Genomic DNA, 22,358 nt, shown 5'->3' with positions numbered 1-22,358 from the left:
TGCTGGGCCAGCGCTGAGGCGGCCACTTCTGCATTTGCATCCTTTTTGCCGAGAGAGCACACAGCCCTCGGGAGCCGCTGACCGCAGCCGGCGGCCACTCACGCACGCTGCTCAGACTCGTAAACACGCCCTCACGGCTCCTCCCGCCCCTCGGCGCAGCCAGAGGCGGGGCAGTAGCCTCACTGTCCAGATGGAGGGCGGAGCCACGAGAGGCCCCTCTGCCCCAGGGTAGATCCAGTTACAGCCCGGCCGGCGGCGCAGCCGGGGCCAGGCCTGCCCCAGTGACCGCGAGGGCCAGTCCAGTCTTGCAGGGCGGCCGGGCACTGCAGAGTCTCGGCCCTGCCCGCGAGAACAATACGATCCATGGGATTATCGCTGTGATGGGCTCATGTACAAACGCCCTCGTCAAGCCCCCCGAGAGACTGTCGCCCTCCCTCCTGTCCCGGGGTGACGGCCGGTGGGTGGGCCTTCTCGTCCCCGCCCCGCCCCGGCCCTGCTGACCGGGAGCCAGGCTAGGAGACGGTGCGGGGCATGTCCAGGAACAGGCACTCACACACTGACTGACACACACAGGCCTTCTCGTCCTAACCCCTTAATCAGCACGATCTGACCCTGTGACTTTCTGTTTGCTGGAGGTAGCTCTCCCCTTAAAGCTGTTCTTCAAAACTCTTAGCCTTTCTGCGTGTGCTTGGTGTGGTGCATGAAAAGTCGATTCTTTGTGTTGCTCCCGGCTAGAGGGGAGGCCAGGAGGTTTAGACCTCAGCTGTGTCGGGGGGGTGGGCACCGGGAGGGCTCCCAGGGGCGGTGGGGTGTCGCGGGGCCCCACCGCATTCAGTCCTCCCCTTTCTGTGCTGGCCTTGGGAAGGCGGGTGTCCTGCTGTTGCAGCCAGGAGACCGGGGAGGCCGAGGGTGCCTCCGGGGGGCGCCTTCCTAGTGGGGACTGCTCTGTCGGCAGTGCGAGCCAAGGGGGTCCCCTTCCCCCCCAGAGGCGGCAGGGCCGGGCTGGGCACGGGGCAGGACAGGCTGGCGAGGAGGGTGCCGCGGGCGCGGCGGAAGCGCGGGCTGAACCCCGTCTGGTTGCTTCCCCTCGCAGGTGCCCATTCTGCATTTATTCCACCAACCGCCCCGCTGCCATGGAGTGCCACCTCAAGACCCACTACAAGATGGAGTACAAGTGCCGGATCTGCCAGACGGTGAAGGCCAACCAGCTGGAGCTGGAGACGCACACCCGGGAGCATCGCCTGGGCAACCACTACAAGTGCGAGCAGTGCGGCTACCTGTCCAAGACGGCCAACAAGCTCATCGAGCACGTGCGCGTGCACACCGGGGAGCGGCCCTTCCACTGTGACCAGTGCAGCTACAGCTGCAAGCGCAAGGACAATCTCAACCTGCACAAGAAGCTGAAGCACGCCCCCCGCCAGACCTTCAGCTGCGAAGAGTGCCTGTTCAAGACCACCCACCCCTTCGTCTTCAGCCGCCACGTCAAAAAGCACCAGAGCGGGGACGGTCCCGAGGAGGACAAGAGGGGCCCGTGTCCCGCCCCCCAGGACCCGGCCGTCCCCGGGGCCCCGCTCCTGGTGGTCGGGAGCCCCCGGAATCTCTTGTCCCCCCTGTCGGTCATGTCCGCCTCCCAGGCCCTGCAGACCGTGGCCCTGACCGCCGCGCATGGCAGCGGCGGCTCCGAGCCCAACCTGGCACTCAAGGCGTTGGCCTTCGACGGCTCCCCGTTGCGCTTCGACAAATTCCGGAACTCGGATTTTGCCCATCTCATTCCCTTGACAATGTTGTACCCCAAGAACCACTTGGATCTCACATTCCACCCTCCCCGACCTCAGACTGCGCCCCCCAGCATCCCCTCGCCCAAACACTCCTTCCTCGCCTATCTCGGGCTCAGAGAAAGAGCAGAGACTGTCTGAGGGCAGCCGGGCTCTGTACCAAAAACAGACAGACAGGAAGAAACAAAACCCACAAAACTTAAACACAACCCCAGCAGGTGTATGTTGCTGCAAAACCCGCAGGCCCCGCCGGGCCTGAACACATGTACTGTAGATGGTTAGTAAGGGATAGAGAACTGGCCTGTGTGTTACCTACCGCATTGACCTGAAGCTGCTTTCTCCAGTCTCCAGCGAGGTGACCTACTGCATACTTCTACCTTCAGAGGCATGCCTCCCACTCCCAGTCCTTCTCCGTACTTTTCTCTGAGAAAAAAAAAAAAAAGGAATTTTGTCTTGTTAAAACCCTAAGAGAGTGTCCTTAATAGCAATCAGCACTTGTAAGCTTATCTACTGGTGCGTTTTGTTTTCTGTTGGGTGAATGGGGTGTGAGGACGTCTGGATTCTGCGAGCGAAGGCTGTGTGTCCCGTGCCATTTTGATTGCACATTCTTTGTACTGGATTCTTTCACCGCCACCTACGGCTCCTTCCTCCTGGGTGGTCCACCCACGGCCGCCGCTGTCCCTCAGCTCCTCCACCATCTCTTCCTCTCTACGAGCGGCAGGGCCCGGTGCTCGGTCCAGAAGGAATGGTGGGCTCCACCGTGCTCGCCAGGGCGCCCAGACCCCCGCGCCCGCCTGCTCTGCTGACAGAGGTGGAAAAGAGCCCCGTCTGGAAGAAATCTCTCGCAGCACTGCAGCTGACATCACAAAACAGAGTGTGTCTTGTGTGTGCCCCTAGCCACACACAGTGCGTCATTTTTTTAAGGGCAGATTATATATATATACATATATATATATGATGTATTAATTCAGTGCGTACCATTTGTTTGCAGGAAAAAAAAATTGTATGAGTGAAAAATTTTATGGTTGAGAAATCCAGCCAAGGAGATTAAAAGGGGTTTGGATACATTCTGGGTATAAATGCTCAGACTAAAAAAAAAAAAAGAAAAAAAAGAAACGGCAGTTTTGCACAGTGCTTTGGTCTTCCACTAGTTTTTGTTTCTCATCTACAGAAGAAAAAACTAAACTAGAAGGAAGAAAAATGTACCTTTTATATGGAATGAGGAGACTGTATGTCTGAAAATCTAGCCACGACCTCTGACGTTTTCCGGCCCGACAAGAAGTGCTGCTGGCCAGGGCGGTTGCGCCACCCAGAAGCCCCTGGGCTTGCAGTGGCCCCCAGGGCGCTCGGCGCAGTCACGAGTCTCTATTCCATTTCGTTAACGCCTGGTAGACGTAACCTGCTAGGAGCTGACCTTCTGCTTATTTAAAAGCTCTTATTTCATGGTCATTAAAATGGCAACTGTGTGCAGCACTTTATCGCAGCAAGGAGCAGATGTGACTCGGGGTCCAGCCCTTTGCTAAGCCCCGAAAGGGAAAAGGGTGCTGAATAGGTTCATTGCTGGTATTTTTAAGGCAACAGAATTTTCAGTATGGAACAGGCCAAAAGAGCAGGAAGAAATGTGCTTTGTCTAGTAATGCGAAGTTTGGAATATAAAAGTTTATCTATTATTTATCTCTTGAACTGGCGGACGGGAGAAATGCTTTCTTACTGCGTTGCTGTTTTCCATCAGGTGTTCTCCTGGGGTTGGGATTATTGTTTTGTTTGTTTTTCCATCTGTCCAACCCGGGGAAAATAAAAGCATCCCTCATGTTCTTCCTCTAGTCCGTTGGCTGCACTGAGAGCCCCTGGGATTGGCACAGTTCTGCAGGAAGCCAGAAAACTGGCTGTCTGTCTGTCCACACCACGGTCACCCTCCAGACCCGCTCGTCCCCCAGACCTGGCAGGTTTCTACACACTTCCCTTCGCCGCAGTGGCAAACCTGTTTACACTAAGGAGATGTCCCTGGGTGGGGAGGCCGAGCCAGCTAGGGGGGCTCCCGCATCCTCGGTCACTCTGCAGCAGAGACATCCGTTGGCCGAAATACCGTCCAGCCTCTCCGTGTCGATGTCTCGGTCAAAGACACTATAGGCAGTATGGACAAGACACTCCAAGAAGATAGGGCTGATGGCGGGTTGGTTTCTTTTAAAGTCACGTCTTTATCCCCATGTAATGGAGAATGTGCCACTTGGCTGATAATGTGCTTTCAAAGTTACAAGTTCAGTGCTGATCGCAGAGGGCCACCGGTGATCCCGCAGAAAAGGCAAGTCACACGTAAGCACCAGCAGGTTAAAAACCTGAAGAGGGGACCCTGCCCACTAGGAGCACAGGTGTCCAGCACGCCCCTTGTGCAATATGAGGTCCGAAGCGGAGACGTTCTAGGTCAGAGGGGTGTTGGAAGGAGCCATGCATTTCACCGCTTGCCACTGAACTTGTATTTGAATGACTTAGTTATGCTTAATGTAATTGGGCAACTTTTCTAGCACTTTGGAAAGAGTCATCCATCTTTCCGGTAAATTATAAAAGTTTTCTGAGTGAGAAAGGTGTGTTTGGAGTTTGTTTGACTTTTTATATTATTATTATTATTGTTGTTATTAATAAAGAAAAAAAAATCTACAGCATTTTTCAGACTCCACCGAGATAATATGTACCCCCTGGATTTGGTTTGCAGTTTGATACTCAGGGAAGGATGTATTCCAGAGATATCCTTTCCGTGTAAAACACTAATGTCTTCAAGAAATTCACCTGCAACTCACTTCAATGCCGTTTCACTATGCATTCTCACTGAAAGCGAGCTTATTTCCATCTAGTGCTGCAATTAGAGTTCTCAGCACTTTCTTTCTTCCTTTTTCTTTTTTTTAACTCCTCATATTATGTTCAGATGGCCACACTGTCAAGGTTTGTGTACATTACTGAAAATTTGTATTGTATAAAGCTTTTTTGCATTACAAGGCTGTACAGGGTCATTTTGACAGTAACTGCATCTTATGTTGCATTGCCAATTTCTAGTGTATCCAGTTTGGAAGTATAATATACTCTAATTAAAAAAAAAGGTTGGCTATATTCTCGTATTCTCGTTTCTTTTTCTTTCTTGGTTGCCATCCTGCCTCCTGCGTACTAGTGTGTCTGCCTTTGCTGTTGGTTTTTCCCTCCTGGTTAGTGGGTTTTAAATAGGTTCAGGAAATCTCCACCTCCAGCTGTATCTGTTTCAGCATCCAAGTTCGCACAAGCATGGTTACAATGCCAGTTGCCATTATGGGAGCCAAGAGGCTCTGCTCCTTTCTTGAGTGAGTGACGTTTCAGGGAATTCAACAGCTTTCTTCTCTCCTGCTTGGCGCCATTTTATTGACTCTTGCTGGAAAGGGGGTTGGGGAGGACAAGTGAATAATTCCATTTATCTTAATGATGTTTGGCAGCACAGGTGTTAACGAGGGGCAGGAACATGTTATGTTTTTTCAATCTAAATAGTGATACAAATGCAAGCAGAGTTCTCCATTCAAGCGAAGAGACAATGAAACACACTGTGTTCAAATAGCATTTTTCTATGTCCATTAGAGGCTCTCCCTGTGACTCTGGTGGCTGATGAAAAGACATACAGGGACAGAAGAGACAGTTTTGCCTGGCTTCCAACATACATGCACCCACATACAATGTCCCTTGCTCATTTCAAGAAATTATGAGCCACTTTAACTTAAAAGGATCAAGTTTACTTTTCCCAAAATGAGATTATGTGGAAGTCACCATGAATGCAGCCCTGTCGCAAATCACATGGTTTTTCCCATCGTTTTTTCATCTGATAACTCTTTTTCTTAAAGGCGATTGAATCACGTTATCGCGCCTAATTCGAGTACTACCTTGTGGAACGGCTGCTCTTACTGGAAATTACTCTAACTTGTTGCTTCCGTGCTTTGTGCTCGCTCCACACACAGGAGTGGGTCTTATTTTGGGGACTTTTTCCTTGTACCCCACACCTGCCTTGCATTTTCCTTGTGGTTGAAAACAGCCAGAAACATCAAGAAGATAATCAGCAGCTGGGAAGCTGTTTCCTGCGTGAATGGGCGTGCAGTGACCCTGGTGGGGGCCCCACCCCCATCGGATTAGACCACCCTCCGTTGTTCCCACACGTGGGCCCAGCCTGGCAGCCTGCAGTGCCCGTGTGAATTGAATCCAAGATCATATATACTATTCCTACTGTCATGTTCAATAAATACAGGTTCAGCTAAGACTCAAGGCCACGTTTGTATGACGTGGCTCCATTTGGCAGCCACTGCCCTCTGACCATTCACCCGAGCTACGTGTGGCCACGGGAGAGAGGAGTAATGCGGGCTTGAAGAGCGCCCGGCCCTTCTTACCCACAGCGGGCACTAGAATCCTTGCCTGCCTAAGTTCACTGGGGTTTGTTAGGGAACAGCAATCACATGCACTCGGTACTTTCCATTCGTGGGGAGGGTAGTGAATGAGGGGGAGCTGGATTCATACAAGGGGAGGGTCGCGGGGGTGGGGGGGTGGGCTCAGCGACATCCCTGCTTCCAAAAGATGCAGAGTTGGTGAAACTGGAATCCTTCCCCATAGGGCCTCAGAAGCTGTGCACAAGTCTCAGGGTCACATCTCAGGTCTCCATTCTCAGGCATGTATTTGTGCGAGTTCTCCAACCAGCATTCTTACACCCCCTTCTCAAAGCAGAAGAGTGCTGCACAAAATGGGCTTTACCTTAACTAACAATAACCAAGGAAGTAAACGCCTATGAAGCAGCCGCTGGGATGAATGGAGCAGAGTGAATAGGGGGACAGTGGGGCCCCTCAGGGTTCCTTGCGGGGAGGGTTAAGCAGCAGTTAACTGGGTCCCAGTTTGCTATGGAGTTACAGGGTGAGAGCAGAGAATCCATCTCCATTCATCCTTCAGCGTTAAGTTTCCCTACACCAGCCTCTGTGGTGACTTCTACCCTGTCTAGTGAGAATAGTTGCATTACTGAAACATGTTTTCAGGCCTGAGACATTACAGTGAAGTCAGATCACAGAGTTGAAGCTTGACTCAAAGCATCTTGTGAAAAGAGTGGTTGGAGGTGATCTCTGGGACCCCATCCCAGCTAACAGGTAACATCACAAACTATAAGTCTAGTCTCTTTCTAAGCAAAATATGGTTTCCAAGCAGAATCCTTGCAGGCATTTATTGCAACTCAAACTACTGCCACAACAGACTTAGGCAGGAGTCAGCTTGAAGCCCAAAGCATACAGGCGACTCTCATTGGTCCAAGCTAAGAGTTTGGGGCCAGAGCTGAGCTAGAAACAAAGTGGTTACATTTGCCTAGCCTTTTGATCTCTTTATGTATTTATGTATATACACACACACACACACATATTTATGCATATACACACTTATGTGTGTGTATCCCTCAGGAACCAGGAAGGTAAAAAGAGCTGATTAAAAGTTGAAATATTTAGAGTACAAATTATGTGTTTCTTTCCATCTCTAACCCCAACAATCAGTCCTTTTACTAATATCAGACCAAGCTAAGCAAGGACATGGGTGCTTACATAGTTGCACAGGTACACAGGCCATGAAGAATACTCCCAGCAGGTAGAGAAACATAACAGACATGGCACAGACATAGCGTAATAGGCATGTATTTGTGCAAGCACACCCAGAAGGCAGGCAATGAGTTTTATTATGCCAAGATAGTCACACTATTAAAAGATAATATTTTCCATTCTCCCTTTATGCTGTTAAAAATAAATACAGGTTGATGAAAAAATAACATGAAGAGAATAATGAAGGGTCAAAGAAATCCCATCAATCAGAACAGCGCCTCGCTCATCTTCTCCACAGTTAAACAAATGGGCGTAGCAATGGGTCACCCGCACATGATCAGTTGAGGTCCTGTCTCTTCAGGACATCCACAGTGGCTGTGGCTGTAACAGCAGCAAAGGTGCTGGAGTCTTGGTTATGCAGAGACCACGGGTGGGTTGGTTTTTTTTTTTTTTTTTAGTGGGACGAACCATCAGCTCCTGCGAAGAAGAGGCTAAACTGTGTGCACACGTGATTTTTGTGTCAGGGACCCCCTCGTTTAAATATGAGCTCCTGTGGCTTATGTTATTGAACATAAAGAGCTGAACAAAGAGGCCCTCCCTGGTGGCACAGCAGGTTAAAACACAGCACTATGAAGTGATCCGCGGCCACTGCAGCGCAAATTCGATCCCCGCCCCGGAGGTGACCCACACGGCGCAGCAGACCTCTCCTGACCCAGCCACTGCTCCCCTGAGCAGTGGATTTCATCCATCTGCCTGTTCTGCTCCCCGCTGTGGCTCTGGTGAATCCTCTCACTGCCCCTGCACCTCTGACCTGTACCCCAGTTCTTATATGCATAAATAAATCTTTTTTTAAAAAATGAACAAAGAAAATAAAAGTTAAACATAAATAAATATGAAAACCCCTCGGTCTTATTTTCATCTTCGTAACACAGAGCTCCCACCCCAGCTGGCCGTTTGCTGAGATCAAGCAGCCTGTCCAGCAACCACTTCTCCCCCACTCTCAGGCCCACTGCCAGTCTAACCTTGATCAGTTTCCCTCTGTCCTTCCCATTCATTATTCAATAAGCAGCAAATAGGAAAGTCACGTCTTGAAGTTGGTAAGAAATAGAGATAAATAAATAACACTTCCCAGTTTTAAGTTTACCAACCAACAGAACAAACTCATTTGAGCAAATGCACTCAGCACCAGGAAAGATACAAATAATTCACTGTGGAAATATTGAATAAAGAGCTTCTAATTCCAGCGGGGGTGATGGGGGAGGCCACACGCAAGCAGCAATCTGACGGAGGAGCAGCATTTTTATAGGCAGAGAAAACGAGGGAGGGCATTCCAGATTGAGAGAACAGCTTGCGAAAGGCAAGAAGGTGAGGAAATGCATGGTGGTTCTGTTGTGCTAGAAGAGTATAAAGAAAGCAAACAAGGCCGCTTGTCTACATTGGGCTTCAAGTGCCCCATCCAGGAGACTGAACATCTAAACCAACACAGTGAATAAAACTCAGGAAAACTTTTGAGAAGGAGAATGGCATGATCTGATCTGTGTCTTAGGAAGAAAATTCTACCAACACTAAGAGAGGAAGTGTCAAAAGACACAAAAAGACAGACCGGTGGTATGTGCAAATGTCCTGACGAAGCCTCCGCCATGATGTCCGTCCGGTCTCCCCTGACGCCGTGTTCCTTCGTCCCTACAGGCGCACCCGTCCTCTCGCTCACCCAAGCCACAGAGCTGCCTCCATTTGGCCTGCTTCTGTCATTCCTCCCCTTCCTCCTCCCTCCCTTAGGGCAGCTAAACCATTAGTCCTGTGCATTGCATTTGCCAAAGCGTTTCTGAATCTACCCCGTCTTTCCACTCTTAACATCCTGGTGCGAGACCTCGGTGTCTTGCCAGGTGTTTCACAATAGTTTCCCGTGTAATAGGACGCCCTTGTGTGGAAAAGACTGAAAAATTTATTCCAGAGCTCAGAAGAATGTTCATGATCAGACTTACAGACACAAAGGTGATTTCTGGAGCCAGTGCAGAGGTGCTAATTCCATGGCAACAAGACTCTGGGAGATGCCAACTTTGGGGAGAGGTGCGGGGGGTGGGGTGGCAAAGAGGAGGAAGGAAGAGAAGAGGGGAAGATGGAGTGGAGGGGCAGGGGGGTGGAGAGGTAGGCAACACCGGAGACTGAGAAGAAAGAAGCACAGAGGCTGTAGACGCGCTGCAGGAGAAGTCGAGGTTTAGAGAGACTTCTGCGTGAGATCCTTGACGAGGACGCGTCGCGCAAGGTTGGGCCTCACAACCGCTATCTGGTTGAGGGTCCTAGTGATTTATCTCCGAGGGCGCTGCTCAGTGCCAGATACAGGGTGGAAGCCAAATCCCAGTAGGTTCTAGAGTGAACGGACAGTGTGGAGAGCTGCCTATGAGGAGAACCACCTACGTTTGAGCTTGGTAGTGAACGAAAACAGAATCCATACATAGGGCCCTCCCTGGGGGCGCAACAGGTAAGGACACAGCACTGCAAGCTGGCCACGGCCACTCTAGTGCAAGTTCGATCCCCCACATCAGACCTCTCCTGACCCGCCCACTGCTCCCCTCATCAGTGAACTTTGTTGATCTGCCTGTTCTGCTCCCCACTCTGTCTCTGGTGAAGCCTCTCACATCCCCTGTACCTCTTGCCTGTACTCCAATTCTGTATGCATAAATAAATAAATGTTTTAAAAATTAAAAAAAAAAAAAAGAATCCATAGAATCCATACCTGCATACCTGCCTAGAACTTGCCAAAAGATGCCAAAGCTTCTGTTCGCGATCAGGAAGTCTTGCCCTCCCCCACTCCTTACTTCACAGTCTTCCGAAGAGAAGAGCCAGCGGCTGACGTCACAACCCCACTCAAGTTCCAAGGCCATCTTCCACGGCCCATGGGTATAGCCCTTCCTTGGACATGCAGGCAGCTTATCCGCACACAGCCCTATACTGCTGCCTGCCTGGACCAGCTCCCCTTAGTCCATGACACCCCTGGGGAACAGGAAACAAGGACCACATTTAGTAGCCCTTCTAAATGCAAGAATCCAGAGAAGACTAAAACAATGGTCAAGGGATGGGAAAGTCCCTGCTCACCCACTCAGTGCCCAAAATTGTAAAATAAGGATTTCACTGAGGAATGGGGAAGGCTCAAAAGGGTTTCTAAAAAAAGCAGCATGGATTATGACCAAATTCTAGAACATTCGACGTAGGAGGTGACTCTAAAAGCTTAAAAGAGATTGTTTTGATGGAAGCCCTGGTCTCGCACTACCTAGACAACCTTTCTCTGATGTCTAACAAGTCTGCCCTTAGTAGAGAAGGTCTCAAGCCCTTCCAGACTGCCCACCTCTGCAGCTGAGCAAGAGCCACCGTCCCTTTGTCCTGCCTGTGTGCGCGGTCAGCCCCCCAACAGAAAAAAAGAACCCTCGTCAGTTGTAACGGAAAGAAAGGTACTGGGCTTTATGAGCTACAGATGAACTAATCTGTTTTATATTAAATATCCTGGGAAAGTTATTAAGTCATGCCAGAAACACAAATATAAACATTATTATATTGGAAGCGCTCACTCTGAGGAGACCAGCTGGCCCGGCCTGCAGACCACACTTCGCAAAGCCCAGTGTGGGTCGCCATGGCAGTCCCTTCCAGTAGACTGGCAAACTCTCGAGAGGGGAAATTGCGGGGGGTACTTCACAGTAATGACATCTGCTCAAGACTGTGACATGTTTCTCTAGAGAGAGCCTACTTTGGAAAATGCTGTTCTGTGAAAACCTAATTTTTCAAACCCAGGGGTGGTGATCATTTCAGAATCTCTCCCTTGAAAAAGGGTTTCTTTCCTTGGGCATTAAAATCCAGAAGAGCCTTTACATAGGAAGGAATGGAAAATTCATTGTTGAACATGAGGGAAGGTGAAAGAGAATATAGGAAATTGAATGATTTGAGGGCCACAATCAGTTATAGATTCATCAAAGCTGGAAAGCACAGCACCCGCAAATGATAAAGTGAGTAAATGCACTGTTGCTTTGTTTTTCTGATAAATGTAGTTTTGAAAATCTCACACTGTCACTTTATTTTTTTCCCCCACAAAAGCAGGAATAGTTATAATATGAGAAGCATCTGCTCCCATGGAGAGATGGGGCAAGGACATGAGCCACTCACAAGAGGAGGAAGCCTCAAGAACTGTTTTCACCTGACTGACTCCAAACTAGTCACACACCCCTTACTGCTCTTCCATGGCACTACATTGCTGAATAGAGGAATAACTTAAACAACCAAATTCACACACGGAGATATCATAATAAAACTCCAGAGCGGCAAAGAGGAAAAGACAGTTCTGAAATATCTACAAAAGCGGGAGATTTTCAAGAAAATAAAGGTATGATAGCTTAGAAATGCTGAGGAACAATCTATTTAAATTTTAGACTTCTCTAGCAAGCCCAACAAACACTCAGAGAGACATCAATAAAATAAATGTCAGGCACAAAGCCTCAGAGGACTGTGTTATCTGCACATGCTCTCAAAGAGAGAAAGGTAAGAAAACAAAAGAAAAGCTACGCAAGGGTCTGATCCAGCAAGAAGAAAAAGTCCCCTAAAAGGCAATCAAGTGCCAAGGTGAGTGTGCTCATATTTCACTTGTGTAATTAAGAAGCAATTTTTTAAAGGCCAGAGAGGAAGAAAGTAGAAAGCAATTTCACCTTTTATTTTTATACCATTTTGCCATATCACGTCACATCAGGTGACCAAATGCTTTCCGTTCAGTCTGCCAGCAGCCAGCACCCCGACCTCCACGAATTTGAAGGGGGTTTCTCCTGGGACAAAGAATAAGTCCAACTGAACGTGGGAACACACCCCCAGGTGGAGTAAGGCGGTGGCCACGGGGTGGCTGTCCGGCACCTGTCTTGACTGTGACCGGGCCGGTGGGCCTGGAGAGGGGAGCTAGCCTGAGGTTCGGCAGGCTTTGCCTCCCGAGAAGGCCGTGGCCGTGAACTGGCAGAGAAAGAGAGGAATGGAAAGAACAGTCGGGAATGTGTGGACCAGCCGACACAGGAAAGGGACTCAGCGATCTAGGAGGTTATGAGCGTGTGGGCCAGTGGGGGTCGCGGTGGGGGGGGGGGGGGAGGCGGTACTTTCTATGCCCAGAAATCTGCTCCGGAAAGCTCTCAGGCTCCACAAAGGCTCCTGTAGAGAGACTCGTGGAACCACTGCCTACGTCACATGCCATGAATTTAGGGCTTGGAATCTCTCACTGGAACTTTTTTTACGCCATCACGGTGTGTGCCAAAAAAAAGAGCAGCTGCAAAAAAAAAGCAAACATTTTCCTGTCTCTAAAAATAAACGCTGGCAATGCTTCAGGCCACCGTGCCAAGAGCTGGCCCTTCCCAGGATAAACAATAGGTGGCCGATTTGATGTGGGGCAGGTACGGAGCCCTGCAGGAGGCCCAGGTCCAGAGTGAAACACCTCCATCCGGGCCTGGACAGCTGCAGAGCTAGAAGCCAGAGGTGGCCCTTCCCCTCCACTACTGCTGTGCACCCCACTCCCAGCCAGGTGTGGCCAAGACAGAGGGTTGCTGCAGTCAGCCTCTGTTCCCCAGCCCCAAGGCGCAGAGCCACAGACCCTGGGAGGTGCTGTGCAGAGAACGTTCCCCGGGAAGGAAAGTTCTGTGAGGGTCCATCTCATTTGTCACTCAGGGCTGTGCCATCACCTGTCAGAGCCCCTCATACTCGACTGAGAGCGCCCACCTGCTAGACACAGGCCTGGCCCGCCGCCGAGAGCCTCCGCCCCACAGAAGGCTTCCTCAGCACACGCTCAAGCCGCCCAGCCTTGTCCGGCGGGGCATAGGCTCCCAGGGCCCACAGCTTGGCGGTGTTCTGCTGGTGTGGGGTGTTAAAAAGCCAAGGGGTTTGGGGAGGAGGGGGCTAAATCTCACGAATATGCACGCATAATCACCCCATAAACATGCCTCAGTGGAACCGGGAGGGCTGACCCAGACGGCGGGTGTCACTCACCGCACCACATCACAAATAAGCCTGAAGGAGCCCTTTGTCCTGTGGGACCGGCGCTCCTCGGGCCACACTACAAGTATTTATGAAGCCATGGTGCTTCGGAGGCTGTCTTTGCCAGGTGAGGAGACTCGACTGACAAAGTGAAGCAGAGCTTTCCCTGCGAGGCTGGAATCACCCGAGCTTCCCAGCAGTGCCCACGGAAAGGGAGAGAAAGGAGAAAAGGGGCAATCGCCCCCGTCCGCGAGGCTGCTTCCGGGAGCCCTCGTTGCTGCCAGTCGAGGTTCAGCCTGTTCCCCGGCGACAGCCTGCTCTGGGCCGCGTCAGCCGCAGTGTCCCGCAGGGTCCTGCCAGGCCCGCTGCAGCCAAGGGAACACTGAGGGATCCCTGTCACCAGGAGCAGACCCCTCCCACCGCCACTGCTGGGGAGGCTTCTGGGCCCCCGAGCTGGCTCAGCCTGTCTCTTAGTAACAGAAAACACTTGCACCTCAGCCCCTGGCTCTGCTCATTTGAAAAGAATTCTCAGAATGCGAGCTGCGTGCCTGCGTGTCCCCTGTTGACGGGAAGCCCAGCCTCCCGGGCACCTCCGCACTGTGCTCCCAGGGCCTCCAGACACCCCCCAGAATCAGTCTTCACTGCCTGCCTCGAAGAACCCGTACCCCTGGGGCACACTGCCCCCCTGCCCCCTCCCCCGAGGCACTGTGCTGTGGTGCCCCGGACATTGTCCCCACAAAAATGCACACTGATTTCCCTGTCCCTCTGCAGCTCCCCTGGTATTCATCTCTTAAAAGCATCAAAGCTGGCCCGAGTCCATCAAGCCGGTTTCTTTCCTGGGATGGCCCTCTGCCCGGGCTCCTTCCCCTGCAAACCCAGGGTGGCCCTGGCCAGGGCCGGCTGGGCTGGCTGCGTCGGGAAAAGCTGGTGAGCATTTGGCTCCGGCCTCAGCTCCAGGGAGTCTTGCTCCACTAGGAACCAGTCTCTGGCTCTGCGAAGTGAGTCACAGGCAGCCGGGACCAGGCCTGGCTGCCATGTATGGGCTGCGCCCTGGGCACCCACCTCTCCGTGGAAGTCCGGGTGTGTGCCAGGACAGCCTGAGTCATAAAACTCAGCACATTCCTTCGGCGTTGGCTCGTCTTCCCTTGTTATTACTTTGCCTTTGTTTTATGCAGCACCTGGTTTCATTTTAAGATCCCCCATAAAACCTCATGGTCAGAGCTGGTGGCGGGGGAGCCGGGAGAGTAAGGGAGTGAAGCTGAGGTTAGAGGAAGAAAGGGCCGTGGCCCAGACTCCCCAAAGAGGCGAGAGCAGACGGAATGGAGATCAAGCATGTGCTACAACCGAACTCAGTCTGGCCAAAGCCCTTGGCTGGACGTGATCAAGCCTAACTCCTCACCCTCTTCTCCCCATATTAGGCCAGAGGACTGCAAAGATGAGTCCCTCCAGCCCTCCAACAGGCCTTCCCCTCGGTGTTCTTTCTTTATAAGGTTGGTGAGGAAAAAATAGAATCCTCAACGGTATCACCTCATCGACATGGTTCCAGCACATGGCTTCTGTAAATTAGGCTAAAGGTCCAGTTCCAAGGGCCTGCCCACGTGCAGGGGCCTTAGGGAGGACTCGCTGTACTTCGCTCATGGGCCAGGTGGCCTTCCTAAGGCCCTACACTCCCCGAGTGAGTGTCCTCAGTCAGCTGGCAGCCTCGTTCTGATGACTTCTAAGGAAATTTCCAGTTAGAACACGCCACGATTCCACGGACCTCCCCTTCTTCTTGGACCCCATTGCCCAACCCATAGGTCAAGGACTATTTTTGCACAAGCTAATTTTTTTTGTCTTTGGGGGCAGGTAGAAGAAGGGGATTCCCAAGGGTGAAGGTGTACAGCCAAATTTACAAATGGCTGGTCCACATGAATCTCTCGTCAGGCTACTGCTCACATGGGTTATACAATGAGGGCGGGACTCAAGCTGCCGCCCCTCACGCCCAAGTGGCAAACGCTGAATGAATGGATAATAACCAGGCACATGAGGCATTTCCACGGTGCAGCATCGCATATGATTTGCGGTGTAAGACCAGAACCATTGTGGTCGGGGCTCAGAGCTTGAGCGGCGCCTCTTCCCAGCTCTGCCTCCGTCTCTCACGGTGGCTAATCCGGCAGAAACCCCTGGCGGTTGCCGTGCTGCTCCAAGGCCGCCTTTAAGCGCAGGCCTGGCGATGGAAAGCAGACGACGGGCCCCGGGAACCGTCCAGATGGCTCCCGGGCTGCTGGACGCATTTAGCCTAACCTGGGCAGAGAACAAAAACAAGCGCTCAGAGGGGGAGTTGGCGGAGGGGGAGCTGACCCAGGGGAGTGGACGAGAGCGGCCTCCGCAGTGACCAGGAGTCCATGGGCGCGCGGTCAGAGGGGCGGGTCAGAGGGGCGGGCGGCTGTTCCCTTTGTCAACCTCACGTTGGTCTGCCTGGTCTCGCAGGACAGCAGCTGCTGGGGCCCTTCGCCCCCAAGGCAGAGGGATCCCCACTGCCTCGGCTCTCTGGGCAGCGCCTGGGCCCTCCCTCCAGCCAGGGGTGGGAGGGGATCCAGGAGGCTGGTGCTGGAAGCGGATCTGTAGTGCGGGAGGAACCAGCAGGCAGCCCTGGGAGAGGACAGTGGGGAGGTGGGGAGAGAAGTCTGGGGCGGGATAGGGGCGAGGTGGAGCCCATCGCCTCCAGTGAACCCAGTGCCGGTCCTGCCAGGGACGCCTGGCAGGAAGGAGCCCAGAGCAGTGGGACCGCACAACCATGGCTGTGATTCCTGCAGAGTGTGGGTCAGTGTTTATGTCAAAGGAACATCCAGAAATCAGAAACGATGAGAACAATTGCTCGGGTCTCTTCTTCCAATAAAGGGGAGGAAAAGTGAGATGACGTCCTTTGAGATGGGAGGTGGCCCTGCCTGTCGGCCCGCCGGTCCGGACCCCACCCCTCAGAGGGGCCCCCAGCTCTGGCTGGGTTCCCACCTCGACACCATTGCACGAGCTCAGTCTCCGACAGCAGAGAGGACCTGCGCCAGCCCTAGGGACCAGCACCCCCCGCACAACTCAGGCGTAGCGGAAACTGGAGAGACAGCTGGAGAGCCGTGGGCGCCCACCCACACCGGTTCCCATTTGCCGGGGTTTGGGAATGGGTGGCTCCTTCCACGGCAGACATCCCGCATGAGCAAGACTTGGGATGGTTCCCGCGCTTTCCTCTGTCTTCTGGACCTCTGGACCTTTTGACCTACTGTATGGATGGCCTCTGTCTGGAAGGCCCGATCCATGGAGGGGAGGGAGGGAGGGAGGAGGGAAGCAGCCTGCAAAATCAGCCAGCCACCACTGCTACTCCCCCATCCATTAAGGGGAAGGGTCTTTCCCACTTCACCACCCCTCCTCTGCTTTCCAGTCTCACATCACCGCGCCTTGAAGGGGTGGGGTTGGGGTGCAGAAGTATTCGAAGATGGCACTGACACCGAGCCAGTGCTTGGAAGAGTGAGAATATGAGGATACTTGAAATTTTCATTCAAATCTACTTGTTGCTGATACCAGAATTTGTGCGACTTACAACCTGAAGCTTGCACCATCCCCGTGAATATAACATTTTTTTAACTGAAATTCTGTTTTGTCTAATAAATGAAGAGTCCTGATTTATTTTTTGGTTGGAACGCCGGGCCCAAGATTTTCCAAGCAAGTGCCTAGTATCACGTGCACGCGAGCCTTTAGCCCGTCACTGCTCCATAAAAACAAGAGCAGGATGTCAGGCCACTCATTTGTCGGGAATTGTTCACACAAAAAAGGCTACTATGAGTATAGAAAATCCACTTAGGGGTGGGGATCGGGGGAGCACCTCAAAGAGAAAGAAAAGCAAGTGTTCCCAGAACAGCCGCGGACACTGGCAGTGGGTCTGCTGGCAGCCGGACAACTCCAGGCTGCGAGAGGGATTTATTTATTTAACCATAGTTAATGATTCTCCCAAGCAACTCCCAGGGGGCCAGCTAGCAGGAAATATACTTTCAGGAAATCTGCTGCTCTTCCTAGAAGCAGGCACCAACCCACCACTGGATCCCTGGCCAAGCGGACAGTAGAAATTCAGGCTCCAAATGCCGCCTCGTCAGCCTTCTACTTGGCCACAGTACTGCCCTCCTGCACTCGAACTGCTCTGGAGGACAGCGATCAAATCCTAAGGCAGAAAAGTCCAGGAACAAGCATCATCTCCAGAAGGCCACGCCACGTCCACAGACTCCTTACCTGAGAAGGTGCCGGCGCCCAGCCCAGCCCCATTAGCCCACTGTCGGATAAGGGGAGAAGGCGGAGGGGCTTGTGGATTAGCATTTTCCAAACACAGGGACATGGGACCCTGCCTCTGGTGCTGAGGTTAGGTGGTACTTGAGTAACATTTCCAGATTTTCAGGGTCAGGTTATCTTTTTCTCATGCGCATAACTAGCATTCCAAACCCATGGTATCAGAAACGTAATTACAGAGGTGAGGCTGAGTATTTTTAGTCAATTGAAAGAGCAATCCCAATAAGTGAAAATCATAGGATCACGAGAAGAGTTGCAAATATATTAAACTAGGCAGCCTCAGCAGGGAGGGAGCTCGCAGTCAGCAGTTTTTATTCTTTCTGTCCATTCATTCTCTAAGAGCCGTGGCCAGCACTCTGAGACAGAAGAAGAATCCCATTTCAACGTCCAGTTAAAAATGACTGGATTTGGAGGAAGTCGGCTCCCACCAGGGCCTCTGCGCTAGAGAGATGCCGCGGGATGTGCCAGCAGAGGCGGGGGGCGCGGGAGGTGAGGCGCAGGGCGCTAGCAGTGCAGGGGGTTCCCAGAGGGAAGGACAGTGGGAGAATTTGCTACCTCCTTTTGCAAGAGAGTCCAGCATCTCGTGGGTACACTCGCGATAACCTGGTAGTACAAGAGACATCCCGCCCCCGTGGGCCTCTTTGAGGCTTGTTTCCAAAACCACTGGGAAGACTAGCCCAGGGGCCTTCCGCTCGCCTCAGGAAGCCCTTCACCTATCAGACAGTCTTCTTCTGTTTCACTGCGAATCAGGGGTGGCCGCCACACTGCCATTCAACCTGCACCCCACTGCCCTCCCACCCGCCATGCGCCTCACAGCGCGCCCTGCACACCAGCCCGGGACCCACTGCCCAGTCACAAGCAAAAGTGCTCACCAGCTTCGGGGTGTCTTGTCCTCACACCCTGGCTGCCACTCTTCAGGGTCCCACTGGCTGGCTTTTTAATTCTGCGTAAAGAGACAGTCGAGGTGTGAGTGCTGGCGGAAAGCAGAGCCTCCCACGTAAGGACTCATGAAATTTGTGGAGAATCCCGAGCCTGCTTTCAATCAGCGGTCCAGAGCCCTCGCCTACACGTCTGCTACCAGCAAGCAGCACCCTCCACATTTACGCTCCTTTTTTGAGAGCTGCTGGTGCCTCTTGCAAATGTCTGTGTTGATTCCCTCCTTGACTTGACCTTTCAACCTTCCTGACTTCGAGGAGAGGAACAGGTAACAAGGAAGCAACGCAGCTGGGTGAGAGGAAGGGGCAGGTAGGGCTAAGGCCTGGAATGGCCTCAGGCTCTGGGTGGCGAGAGGCTCAGGTGAGGCTGGTGTTAGTTTAGTCTGGTGTTTAGTCAGGTTTAGTCTGGTGTTCCCAAGACTAAAGGTAGAGCAGGGCGCTCAAGCAGCAGGTGAGGGGAGGACTTACGTGAATTCCCCTGATGTGGAGAAAAATCACCAACAGCAGCTGGCATGCCTGGAAAAAGAAGGCAAAGATAAATACCAAGCACCTCCTTTTCCAGGTTTGTCCCAAACGCTCTCAGAAGATGCTTTCACACAGCTGTCAAAGTCGCTATCATACCGGATACCAACAGTGAAAAGGCAAGTCATGACTGGGGAAAATACTTAGAAAATCGGATGGGCCAAAGAGTACCTATATGCAAATAGTCTATACAAACCACGAAGAAAAAACTAAACAACCGAAGAGAAAAATGAACGAAGGAAATGAGTTGCCAACCCTCACCATAGCTGGAGTCCATATATGTGAGGTGCCTACTCGCTACAATTTATTTATGACCCCAAGTCAATACTTGCAGCACTTCTGAGGTCATTCAAGGACATACAGGGTGGAGAATAACTTGAGTGCTGAGGTCAACAAGGGGACTCTTTGCCTTTTTGTCTCAGTTCTTATACTGTAAATAAGTGTCCTCTTAGAGGCCCAATTAGTGCCACATTTTCTGCATTTTTCTGCTTTTTGTTAGTGATTTCATTGTTTGAAATGTAGTGCTGAAGTGCTGTCTGGTGTTCCCAAGTGCAAGAAGGCTGATGTGCTTTATGGAGAAAATATGCACATTAGATAAGCTTCATTTAGGCAGGAGTTATAGGGCTGGTGCCTTAAGTTCAATGCTAATGCTAAACAATGTGAATTCAACAAGGAATCTTTAAACACAAACACACAGAAAAGAAATTTCTGTATTGATGAGTTGACGAAAATATGACCAGAGGCTCACAGGACCCTGAGCCTGCATTTTCCCTAACAGAATAATGAATGGTTCATGCTCACTAGTTCTGTGTTAGCTGAGATTTTAGAAACCACAACCGCCTCAAATTGGCTCTAGTTCATGCAAGAGAACTGAATAACTAGTAAGCAGATGATGTCCAACTTCATTGATAAAGAAATAGAAACAAAACAGCAAATATTCACATCTGTCAAATTAAAAACATTACAATTATCTTTTACAGCCAGTGTCATAGAGAAGACAGAGGTAACAGGCTCTCCTGAGGACTGTCAGTGCATGGGGTCAATTTTCCAGAAGACAGCTGGACCATCAACCAAAATTTAAATGAGCAAATTTCTCATCCAGGAAGCCTACTTATGGGCTATATGCTGAGGAGATGATTTTCAATTGCAAAAAATTTAGGTTAAAATTTACTCATCACTGCATTGTTGCTAAGTCACAAATTTGAAAAACTTAAATGCCCGGCAATATGGCATATTTTTCATTGGGGATATACCCAGACAATGGGATCATATGTATCCATTAACATGATGACAATTATGGTAACACTGAAAGAGGCTCATGAAGACATTGACTGAAACAGGTCACGGTGGACACTGTCCAGTGTGATGGCATCACCTGTGTGCATCACCTGTGTCCACAGAGAGATGCAATCTAAGACACAGAGAGAAGTTTCTAAGGAAATTCACAAAATATTAATGGTGATGATCCCTGTGGGCAGGGGAAGGATTTCAGATGCTTTTTATTTTTGTTATTGTTTCTCTCTTATTCGAACGTTTATAATCCAAAAAAAAATGGTTCCTGCTTTGAACTGCCAGCCCAGTATATATACTTTTTGTCACCCACGAGGAAGAGGAGATACTGGTGACCCTGACAAAGTCAACGTGGCCAGGTCACTGCTCCAGACCTGGTTATCTTTGCAACCCCGCCACCAAAAGAAAACTACACACAGAAGAAGCAAGTGCTTGGAAAAAGTGTCTGATGAATGAATCTGACTCCAACCTATTTCACCGTCTTCCCATGGAACCTCTGCAGAGACACCTTCAGCTCGAGACACGGAAATGACCTGACGCTTTTGGGCTTACCATGCCGTGCTTGACCTTCAGTGGCCTGTTAAAGGCGCTGGTGATACTGGGATAATCCTGCATGCGAATGGAGAGAGAAAAACAGTTTTAAACCCAGTGTTAAAATGAACCGCATTTAAAACTGGTTTTCCATCTCTTATTTCTCTTAGCATCTGACCAACAGAAAAGTGAAAGTCACCAGGTAAGAGGAACTGGGACTGAAGGTCAGTTCCTAGGAGCCATTCCTGGAACTTTGAGTGGGGGAGATAAAAAAAGATTAGGGTGCACTTCTACTTTATTTTTAAAAGAAACCTGTACTGATAACAGCTAAGGAGCAGTAAAATTCTATGAGTCTATAATTTTTTTAAAGGTTATCAGAATAATTTACTTTTTCATGGCTTTTGGCTTTCTTTATGAGGCCTTTCTGAACAAGGCCTAAAAAAAGGAACCGTGTTTCAGGTTTTACTAATTCCTTAAATTTGAATTTGGCTACCAAGCAATCCTTTATGTTCCCTCCTGTCATTTTTTTTTTAACCTTTCAAATGCTTTATTAAGATTTTTTTAGAGTAGTGTTAAGTTCACAGCAAAATTGAGAACAAGGTGAAGAGTTTTCTCAAATACTTCCTACTCCCCCACATAAATGCACATAACAGCACCCCCCCCAGAGGTTCATTTGTTGCAACTGTTGACTCTATACTGACACATCACAATCATTTACAGTCCTTAGTATCCATCGCGGTTCCTTCTTGTGCTTTATATTTTTTAAGTGTGGACAAATGTGTCCATCATCAGAGCATCAAAGAATAACTTCGATGACAGAAAATCCTTCCTACTCTGCCTATTCACCCCTCTGCATCCAACCCCTGAAATCCTCTGCCTTATTGTCTCCGCATCTGTGGTTTGATGTCTGGCATTGATTTTGGAAATGCTCAGTCGTTGTTTCACGCGAGATAGGCTTCCTGTGGAGTCTGCATGCCCCTACATGTGCTGTGCCGGCGTGGTCTGGCTGTTCCCTTGGGTACTCTGTTCTTTGTTTTCAGTCTTTAATTCTTTGCTTTTTCAGTTTCGGAGCTTCCAATTGCGATCATCTGGAGCTCAGAGATTCTTTCCTCAGTTGTACCCTGTCTACTGAGAGGCCTGTAAGGCTTCCTTCATTTATATCAGCATCTTTGACCCTTAGCGCTTCTTCAGGTTCTCTCTGCAATTTCTGTCTCCTGGCTCACCTAGCCCTGTTCTGTCTCCTATAGTAGACGTGTGTCTCACATGGCACTCAAAGCTTTTTTTTTTATTATTTGTGCATACAGAACTGGGGTACAGGCCAGAGACTCAAGGGTGGCGAAAGACTTCACCAGAGACAGAGTGGGGAGCAGAACAGGCAGATCAACGAAGCACACTGCTGAGGGGAGCAGCGGGCGGTCAGGAGAGGTCTGCCGCGCCAT

The 22,358-nt window shown here is 50.7% G+C and overlaps 1 protein-coding gene and 1 long non-coding RNA gene across 4 annotated transcripts in view; one reads left to right on the top strand and one right to left on the bottom strand.

Moving 5' to 3' along the window:
- The window catches only part of ZNF827 (zinc finger protein 827), a 147,134-nt gene extending 143,544 nt beyond the window's left edge, over window positions 1-3,590 (top strand). The window contains exon 14 of one of the 3 annotated variants that reach the window (XM_012726837.1): window positions 1,094-3,590. In XM_012726837.1, coding sequence (XP_012582291.1) covers window positions 1,094-1,916 — 823 coding nt within the window. In that variant the 3' untranslated portion in view covers window positions 1,917-3,590. The remainder of the gene's footprint in view (window positions 1-1,093) is intronic. The other 2 variants (XM_004685305.2, XM_012726838.1) reach the window with 2 other exon arrangements.
- LOC105853819 lies at window positions 2,160-19,089 on the bottom strand. The gene is made up of 3 exons (XR_001145587.1): window positions 19,045-19,089; window positions 18,514-18,584; window positions 2,160-2,198 (listed from the first exon to the last, which is right to left on the bottom strand). It is a non-coding gene; the product is annotated as an uncharacterized LOC105853819 (long non-coding RNA).
- Between the last annotated feature and the right edge of the window lie 3,269 nt (window positions 19,090-22,358).

Source organism: Condylura cristata, unplaced genomic scaffold, assembly GCF_000260355.1.
Source record: "Condylura cristata isolate star-nosed mole 26May11 unplaced genomic scaffold, ConCri1.0 scaffold00018, whole genome shotgun sequence".
Classification (NCBI taxonomy): Eukaryota; Metazoa; Chordata; class Mammalia; order Eulipotyphla; family Talpidae; genus Condylura; species Condylura cristata.
The sequence above is the reverse complement of the archived record's forward strand: the minus strand, read 5'-3'. Positions and strand labels throughout refer to the sequence as shown.